General features: G+C 36.3%; 1 protein-coding gene across 1 annotated transcript in view; it reads right to left on the reverse strand.

Annotated features, from left to right (window-relative positions):
- Positions 1 to 9,070, reverse strand: part of eif2b3 (eukaryotic translation initiation factor 2B, subunit 3 gamma) — a 44,622-nt gene extending 35,552 nt beyond the window's left edge. Inside the window, exons 1-3 of the mRNA XM_008434164.2 lie at positions 8,752 to 9,070; positions 5,992 to 6,157; positions 1,813 to 1,970 (exon numbers count right to left, since the gene is read on the reverse strand). Of these exons, the coding sequence (XP_008432386.1) occupies positions 1,813 to 1,970; positions 5,992 to 6,139 (306 nt within the window). The 5' untranslated portion in view covers positions 6,140 to 6,157; positions 8,752 to 9,070. The remainder of the gene's footprint in view (positions 1 to 1,812; positions 1,971 to 5,991; positions 6,158 to 8,751) is intronic.
- Positions 9,071 to 10,355: the final 1,285 nt, after the last annotated feature.

Raw genomic sequence — 10,355 nt, forward strand, 5'->3', positions numbered from 1 at the left:
AAGGAGGCGGAGTCTTGCTGCTACGCCGTAACAAACTAGACGTTAAAAAGAGCTATAAGGCTATGGACCCCTATGGTTTAACGGATCGATACTCGCGGATGAAAAATCGATACTTTCCTACGGCGGAAAATATCGATATATATCGCCGAATCGATTTATTCATACAGCCCTACATTTTATTAGTGTAGAWTCTGTACAAAAAAAATCTATGTACTACTGGTATCTGAAAACAAAAAGAATCAAAAATGAAAAGGCCATCGAGCATAAGCGTTATGCTTTTTGCATTCAAACTGAGATATAGGTGTTTTTTCAATTCCTTGCAATTTGGCATTTAAGCAACTTAAAGTCACAATAATTGAAACACTAACTTTAAGTGCACTGGGCCCTCACCTTGTCACAGTCCAGTATTCACAGATTCCCCTATTTAAAGATTTTTCTGTAGAATATAACCCCAAATTATTTTTTGGAGCATGTCTAAATTATTCTAAAGAAAATGCAGTGTGGGAAGCTTAAAATACMGAGGCAGAATGCTACTTGACATGCTACTATTGGCTGGCTTTTGAAGAGCACCCAATCAAGGAGCACCACTAATTTTCAATGGCTGAATCCCCAAGAACAAAGACAAGGAAGGCATTGATATTAGCTTCAAATGTAGCGCTAAGGCGATTTCCACGCTACATGTTACTTCATATTAAGGTATATTAGGTTGTTTAAACTATTAAAATATGTAGTTATAAGCATATTTATAAGAGAAAAAATAAAGTAGTTTGCAACCTTTACATTTGAAATGACAACTGAGAATAATGAGGAGACTGATGCTGTAAGCAGGTCTTCCTTGTGCATGCATTGTTCTCTCCATGTAGTGCATTTCTCCCACATTCACTCTGCGAATTGGCCTCTGTAAATTTCCATCAGGACTGAGCCTTTACGTGCATGGTTGTTTGTCCTGTGTGTCTTTGTCTTTGATAAATGGAAATAAAAATATATGGACGGCTGCTGAACACGGTTTTAGTCAGCTCCGTAAGCGTTCTGTATCCCAACCTAAAAAATTTGTATTTCCAATTTCATAAAACTCAGAAACAAAATCGACTGATTCTGTAAGGAACCCACAATTCTCCAACGCACAAACAGTCAAAACAAATGTGTTTAGAGGAGACATAATCACCCCAACGTGCTCAAAGACAAATGTTGCACAGATGTTAACATCCCCTGCATGTGACTGAATGGTGCACTGGGTAAACTGGCAGCAAAGGGAACTGGAGTCGTAACCATGAGCTCATATGCTGAAAGTGAACTGGATGAGGGGAGGCATGGTGGGATCAGCAGGCAGGATGCAGAGCAGGGACTGGAAATTGAAGTTGGGAGGTCATGGATAGCAACCAAGCATTGGGTTTATATGAGTGAATGTGAATGTTTGTGAGCGTTTGAAAATAAAGGAAAAATGAAGCACTTCAGCAGCCTTGGCTGCCAACTGGGGAGAGGGAACAGACAGGATTGGTGGTGACTCTGCAGAACACACACCCTGTTAAATTACCGTCCACTCTTTGTTATTTTCCTCTCTATCTAAAAACCTTTTTAAAATGTCTTGAGATCTCAACTAAGCAGGTTGCTTTTTTTTTTTTTTTTTTACAAACTCAAAATTAGAAACCCAAATATTAATCCATCTGTTTTCATTTGGTTGAAAGTTTATATAGGGATGATACAAAATGGTGATATGTTTAACTATAATTTGGAAATTACAATTATTGTGTTGGGAGCACTTTAATACAACAAAAGTTTCTGTTTGCATGTTTTAAAAAGAAGTGAACAAACCTTGATCTTCTGCTGAATGTGTCTGAGAGCATCGGCAGTGCCCATGTCTCCGTCTTCTGGGACACAAACGACCTCCATCTTCATCTTTATGTCCCGCTTCATTCTAGAGTCTGTACTCATCATCTTCTGGACTTCTTTAGTGGTGATCACTATAACCTCTAAAAGCACAACCCAGAGAAAACAAGCCCCTGTTAGATAAGTATAGAGGGACAAGTCCGAGAAAATAAATATTACTGTAGCAGTACACCAAGCTTCAAATCAATGTTTCAACTGTGTGGCTAGAAACCAAGCTACTCTACTTAATAAATCCAAAGATTGCAGAGTCTGCCTGTTCTAATAAGAGTCATGGACTCTAAGCCGTTTCTACTGGGCATTTGCTCAGACTAGCTGTGTCAGCCCAGTAAAATCTAATTGCAACGCTCTGGCTAGGAGGCAGCACATAGTAAACTGCTGGCCACACAGAGTGATTACTTATAGAAAGCAACTTTCTTTTAGAGGAATACCAAACTACAGGTAATCAACAGTCCAGTTTATTGTCACGTCTGGAAAATAGAAGGTTTTCCTTAATCAGGCTGGGCTTGTGAACCTGCAACAGCGTAAAAAGGCAGAGATCTGCCCTTTAAGTCCAGACGGGAAAAGCACACCTGACTGCACAATGCTCACAAGGCACAGGCGAACTCATAAATATTTGGTTTCACAACATGCAGCATCTACAGGGTCATTATTTTTAACAAGGAGAATTGAGAAACTGAATATTTATTTCTTCATATCTGTTCTATCACATCTGCTGAAAAAGCACTTATTCTTTTAGTGAAAATTTAACAACCAAAGCACTTTAAATATTTGAAATAACCAAGGTGATTAACCAGCAGATGTGTCATTCAAACCCATGTTTTTAATTTCTTTATTATCGTTTTTTAATAATTTATCACAGTGAGCATCAGAGATATTTGTTACCTTGTGGTTTACCTCCTATTCACTGTGTTAAAAACCTGAGTTCTTGTTTGGCATAATTATAGTTTGGTACGTCCCGATCCAATCACGTGATCAGAAATCGAGTCCGATCACGTGGTTTCAGACTCGATTGGAAGTCATGAACGGATAATCAAAACTTCAGACACATTCACCATTTCAAGCATGCTTCAGATACAAGTACTTCACAGGGTTTGTAAGGGGTACCAATAATTTTGACATGTGATTTTATAAAGAACAATCTATCATCTACAGTCTTGGAAAAGTTAGGACACTTTATTAAACACCCAGATCTTTAAGAAATGGTCACAGATTGATGTTTCATCTTTTTCTTGTCACTAGAAATAATGTGTATTTGTATTTTTTATTATTTTTTTATGTAGCAAAAATCAAACTTGAAGCTAAGGAAAAAGTTAGGACATCCTAATAGTGCTATCCTCCTGGGGCAAATAACTCCAAATCCGTTTTTTTTTTTTCATCTCACAAACTGTACAAATAGTTTGTTTAAGGTTCTACCTTTGTGCTTTTGTACAAATTTTGAAATGTTCATGTAAATTTGGTTAGTTTTGCATTATTTTGCCTAAAAGCGTCTTAGTGCTGACCCTTTTGGTTCCATGGTGCCTAAGCAGTTCAATTCTACCACTTCTTAAAACGCTACGGCTTTATGTCTCGTGATGCAGCTTTTCGTCATCAAACCCTGAGATCGGGTATAAAACCATCTCACTTAGACACACGGCCCCACCACTTTCTGCCGTGGGATGTTTGAATTTTCAGCTTGTCGGTCACTCTATAGGATCTCAATCAGATCAAAGTTTGGGCTTTGACTTATTCCAGGAGTTTTTATAATCCACAGCAATTTACTTATATGGGTCATTGTTACGTTGCAGAATAAAGCTCTCTTAACTTTGTGTGTTTATGTCCATTTTTCTCAAGCACCTTCTGCAAACTGTAGGATACATGGAGGATTCTCTGATGGTGAGCTGTCCAGGTCTTGTGCTACAAAGGATGATAAATCATGATATTCCCACCTCCCTGTTTCACAGGTGGTTTTTGATCCGTTTCCTGCAGGAAACGGATCAAAAACCACCTATGTTGTATTTGACGTAGGCAAACATTTCTTCTGTTCTAGTGACAAGAGGCCTTGTGTTTAAGCCGTGTGCGTGCACAAAAAACAACTGTTTGTGTGAAAACTGTTTACTCTTTTATGCATGAAACGCCCAGTGATTAAATTTTAGACTCATCTCTCTAAAGAGGATCATTAAACCATTAAACATGTCAAACCATTGTCCCTGTTAAATCGACCTTTGTGTGTTAATTAGAAAGAAAAGGTTTTCTCCTTGCATAACTCCCATGAAAGGCAAACGTGTGTGTTTATTTTTCTGAGAGATGTGCTTTTACTTTAACAGCAGCCACAGCCTGTTATAAGTCCCATCTGTGATGATATTTTATCATTTTTAGAGACTATTTTTAGCAACTTGCGGACAACTCTTAGGGTAAATTTGCTTCTGCACTTGTGTAGTGGTTTTCAACTTCATCCACTCTTAGACTACTTTCTGCAAATTATAAATTGCTGATTTTTAATTCTGTTGAGACCTCTTTAAACACTCGTAAACCGCTGCAATCTTCTTGCTTAATGTCTGATTAATAGCTGAATAATGTTTTCAAGGTGTCCACCTGATATATTATGTCTAGATGTGATTATAGTAATTTTAGGTGGGAGTGATTATTACACTTTATAGAAATTTCCCTTAACTTTTTTTTGGTTAAACTAACAAAATATTTGAATGTTGCTGAACTGGCAGTAAACATCCAAATGTCAAAGCATTTTAAAAGCACACTGACTGAAATAAGGCGTTTTACTTTTTGTAAATATAACAATGTGGGATTTTCTTCTGAAGAGATGTAATCAGAGTAGAAGATGGATTAGTTTACTATGAAATATTAAACTAAAATAAGATTTGCACATCTTTACTGGGGTGCCAATAAATCTGCTGTATATTCAACAGTAATTAGCGCAACATTTTAAAAGGCATGAAAATGATACTACAATGAGATAGTAGACGTCTGCAGAATCCTGAATTCTTATCGGTTTTGTTTAAAATGTTTATTTGCAACATTTTATTTATCTAATAAACTGAATTATCTAAGCAAAATTTCCTCTTATTTAATCCTAGCTGCCTTTCAACCAGAGGAGCTTTCAATTACCAGCTTAGACGTACATATAAAGCTTAATCTGGACAAATATGGTGCGAATATCAAACATATCACTGTAAATATTGAATCACAACAACATGAGGGATGTGCCAGAAGTTAAGCTAAACAATGATTTTTTTTATTTTTATTATTGAGAACATAAATAATATTTCTGAATGCTTATAGGGGACAATGAATGGGTGTGATTTGCTTGATCTCACTGAACTAATTATTTTAGAGAAACAAGGCCAACACAACTCAAACCTGATCCCTTCTGGTTACAGTTAGGATTTCTAAAGAGAAAACCCAAAAGAAGATCTCAAGCTACTAAACATTTTCTTGTGCAATTGAATCAAGGGACATCTAGATGAGTGTATTAAAAAGCTGTGTTGTGGTTTATCTTTTTATATTTCAGAAACATTGATCTTATTGTTTTTTTGTTGTTTTTTTTTACTCAGGATTTAAAACATGAATTTCACAGCGACAGTAAAGCTAAACCTCCACACACACACACACACACGCACGCATACACACGCACACACACGCACACACACGCACACACGTTAAATTCCTTATGTGCAAGTGAGAGGTAAAGTTTTTTTTCTTCAAGGTAGGTTTTTCCACTCTATGCTCCAGACTTCTCATGTGGGCCACATAAACCAACTTGCAGCATTTTGTTTCTTTACATTTTATATGGAAACCAAGAATGAGCTCCCAGTAACAACCCCAGCTCCTGCCACAAAGACATTTAATCTGACAGCGGGACACACAGCTCACACGGAGCTCCTGACACCAGGTTTGGTAGCGTCTGTTGGATTAGACACAGCTTCCTGGAACCGTATTTTATGCAGCTTAAATTGGACGTCAGATTATTTGTGCTTGCAACGTCATCGTAGACTTTTGAAATCAAGATGAATGTTGATGAAAGCTATTTAGAATCTCAGATGTTAAAAGGTATAGTAAAAGTAGGCTAATGGGTGGGGACCACATGTAATGTATGACCCTACTTCTCACCTTCAAAGCCCACTCTCTCAAGCAGGTTCAGGGGATACCACATCAGTGGTTTGTTGCCTACAGGCAGCATGGGTTTGGGGGTGTTGTATGTCAGATCTGTCATACGTGAGCCACCCCCAGCCGCCATCAGCACCGCCTGGAGCTCCATGATGTCTGCAGGAAAAGGCTAGAAGGAACAAAAAAATAATGATTATATGTCATGGACATTTTTAGAGAACACAAACTAAAAGCCATAAGTGTTGAGCAATAAGATCATATATTGTCAACATAATTTATGACTTTGCAAAAATCAAACACAAAGGTAGTTTTTGTTTGTTTTTGGATGACAAACAAAGCATGTGGCTCCAGGTTTGGGTGGGCGACACGGACTTACAATTTTAGAGCAATATTTGGTGGGACTATTTTAATAACGATAAAACAAACAAATCAAAGTTTCAAGTAGTGAATTATAAGCCTGGTGGGCCACCAGGCTTTACTTGCCTGGTGCCCCTGGAGTTTTTTTATTTTTATTTTTTCTAAATAGGGTTTTTTATACACCAGTAACAGTAAAGACAGACTAAGCTAAGTTTATTAGCTGAYGCATTGAACTGAGCACAAGAGGTTGCACATCACTTGCACCATTCCTGCACCTACCTCACATGCTATCATTTCCAAATTATGACGTCTGCTCATGCACGTCTGAATTTTTTGTAGCCATTAACATTTTTAACACAAAAACACGGTGGACCGCTGGTGGACTGCCTTCACGCCCTTACAACAAGGGTTAGCAGGTTTTCTGAGGGAAACCCTACAAATACTGTTCTTAAAAAACATTGCCAGGAAATAGGCTTCTTCAGGATGTCACTTACTTCACTTACTTCAGGAAGTGTAGTTTATATAATTAAATTGCACACAATTACTACAATTATCTTACTTTTGAATTTACTGATGCTACTATGGAACAAACTGTGGATGGAGAAAATAGTAAAAATAACATTTTATTCTAATATTATCTTTTATTTATCATTAATTGAAATGTATTGAGAGAGTGATAAATAAKAACTTTTTCATGATGAATGATAAACAATACAATTCGCCCACCCCTAGCTCCCAAGTTTTGTTGAAGATTTCACTGTTGAAAAAATCTACAGTGACAGTAATAGAAATATGCAGCAGGATCTGTTCACTGCCAATGAACAGATCCTGTAAATAATTTTTTTACGGTGATCTAAAATGACCTGTATTTGTCCAAATTAATTTTAAACATTAGCATGCAGGATTTACCCCAGAACACCTGCTAAGGCCGGTGGTCAGGGCACTGAGGCGGTCTAAGTTGACAGGAAATGTAAAATATTACTGGGTAATTACGTTACTGGAAGATGTAGCTGACAATACTTAAACCCACTACAGAATCTTAAAAGTAACTAATCACAGAAAAAATACCACTGAAATAAATATCAATTATTTGCACTTCTTAATTAAGTCATCAGTTAGTGTGATGTAATGCTGATCACATTTAGAAACGGCATAAGGCATAAATGAACTAAGAGAAGATCAATGCTGCAAAATTGATAGTAACAATTTAATGGTTTTAGCATAGCTAAATTAAAAGATTTTAAATTAACATTTAAATTTAAGATTTTAAGGAGAGGCCATTTTCAAGTTTACTTTGAAAGAGTTCACAGAACAACCTTCATAGTTAGGTTGTTTTGCTACCATATCTGCAATCTAATGCTGTCGGGGTTTTTTCTTTGTTGTTGATGTTGTTGTTTTTTAATAAAAACAAAAGGCAAATGACAGGGGAACAAGTAAAGCCTGGCACCTGCCAGGCTTATAATACACTAGGGAAAACCCTGATGGCATGTTTTGAAAAAATCTTTCAAACAATTCTTTTCTAATCTGGCATACGGTTTAAAGTCATTAAGGTGCCATTAAATATAATTTATTGAAGCATTTCACTAAATGATATTTAGTGAAGCATTTCTCCATATAACCTTATGTTTATGTGAGAACCACTGGCGTAGCACACTATAAACCAAATGACACAAATGGCTCGTAGAGAAATAACACAAAGTTTTACAAAAAATTGTATTAAACAAAAAGTAAAAACTAACCTAAAATTTTGAGATTAAGTTATATTTTTTGAGACTTTTGATAAAGGTGTGAAGGCATTCTCCTCAGAGGGCACAAAACAAGGAAAAGTGATCATATAAGGCTAGTTGTATATGGATAATTGAGCTTGAATGCTTCCATTGGAACTGACAATTTCCCTGCCTTCAGGGGTTTAGTCAGCTTTCACCTATATATCACGTTTGGATGAGTAGAACATAAATATCTGTCATCTACTGAGTTTATGTTTAAAATTAGTGGAATAAATGTCCAAACTATGCAACATAATACAAGTAGTCAAATATTAGCGATTTATTGGCATTAGGTCCAAAAATTGATTTGTGTCAACAGCTGGAAAAGACTCGGCACACTGTGACCGAGCTGCGCAAAGCAGACGTCAATACTGCAAGGATGGACAAACTATTTTAACATTTGTCGCAAATTGCAAAAACTGTTCGATTAAACATCGTGTTCGTTCTTTGATGCCAAGAACGAACACGATGTAAATCAGCCACTTTCAATCAAACACAGCATGCACACACAGGCAATTATGATTATGATTTCAACAGGCAGCAACTGGTCTTCTACGTTGATGAGTGGACGAATACGTCATTAATTAGGTACTCAGAGGAAAATAAAGTATCTAAAATTGACTAAGTAAACGATGCCTACCTGTGTCAATGTTCTTGATCCAAGATGATCTGCTGTCTCTGTATGACAGCGGTGGCAGACGCATGTAAGTTTCTTGATGTCACCGTAGCAGTTAGCACTTAGCTAACTAACAAAGCATCGATTTGCAAAACAGCATTGCTCTATAGAGAGTGTAAATGCGACAGGATTCGTCTCTCCAGACTTAAACAGTAGATTAACTGTGCTACGGTGAGAAAAAATAAACAAAGTCCTTAATTATTTTGGAAGAAGAATGTGAAACAAGCTAATGGATAGCATTGAATGATGACATATGGGAGCGTTCAGTGAAACATGTCCGTAAGGAAACCTACTCCCTCTGCAAGTGGTTCCTGCGAAAAATTAATGTCAGTTTCTACATAGACGTCTACACATTTTAGAAATAATAATAATAATAATAATAATAATAATAATAATAATAATAACATATTGTGTGTATTTTTTAATTTCAGCTTATTCAACAATATTATACTGTAACTTGATTATATACAACCTTATTGCAATAAGTAGAACATTTAAATATACATAAAATAACAATTAAATTAAAAGAAAATTCCTTCATGATTTTTAAATAATCATAGTCATGTATTGCCCAGCTAAGTCATAATTTGAATAAAAAAACACATTTCCATCAGTGGTCAAGCAAATAACAGTGAGAGCTAGCAAAATCTGTTAATACTGTTTTGAAACTGTACTTAACATTTTTTCATGCAAGCACTATGCATTCAAATCTACTTGAAAAGTGGTGTGAGAACTTTTGCAGACAGACGCCGCATGGCCATTTCTCCAGACTTTATGACTGAGAGCTCCCTATGCATAGAGCTGAGACGTAACAGCAAATTAAGCTTGGGGAATGTAGCTTTGGTTTTGTTTGCTCTGGAAAGGAGATGAGCTTGACTGCTCATTATTACTTGCTCATAACCAGGTGGGCAAAAGGGGACATAAAAAGGGGAAAAAGTAGTTTGACTCTATTATTTGTCCAAATACAATGAAATTGATGCTATGATGACAGCAGAAAGTGCTGCTGCTGAAAAAGCTACTGCTGTGCTGCATTGCTAGCTGGAAGCTAAGAATGAGCTCAAAATAGATAAGAGTTTCTTAAGGATAATGGGAGTGATATAAGCATTTGTTCTACAGCCACTGGACATTAGAGAAGCTAATATGAGATTCACTTTAAAGAATGCAAGTATATATATAAAAAGTTAAAGTTAAGTTAAAATTCAACTTTGATTTAAAAATTACTAAACATCAGTTGAGGGATATGTAAAATACAGCTTAAAAGTTTTGTTTTTCCTAAAATGTATCTATTTATACTTCATGCTTGTACAGTCTGAGTCTCTGCAAACCAAAGTAAAATTCCTTGCTTGTGGACACAGTCTGGGCCAATAAAACTATTCTGATTCTAATGTGGTGGAACTGCATCATGCTATGAAGTCATTCTGGACCAATCTTTCAGAGAGGGAAATTTGCAACAACTTATTGAATCTATACCAGAAACATTTAAGGTAGTGGAAAAAGCAGAAGTGGGTCTGAACTGAAACATTCAAAATATACCTAAAATGTGGTTTATTATTCATGATTATATTGTT

This window comes from Poecilia reticulata, linkage group LG17 (assembly GCF_000633615.1).
Source record: "Poecilia reticulata strain Guanapo linkage group LG17, Guppy_female_1.0+MT, whole genome shotgun sequence".
NCBI classification, from domain to species: Eukaryota; Metazoa; Chordata; class Actinopteri; order Cyprinodontiformes; family Poeciliidae; genus Poecilia; species Poecilia reticulata.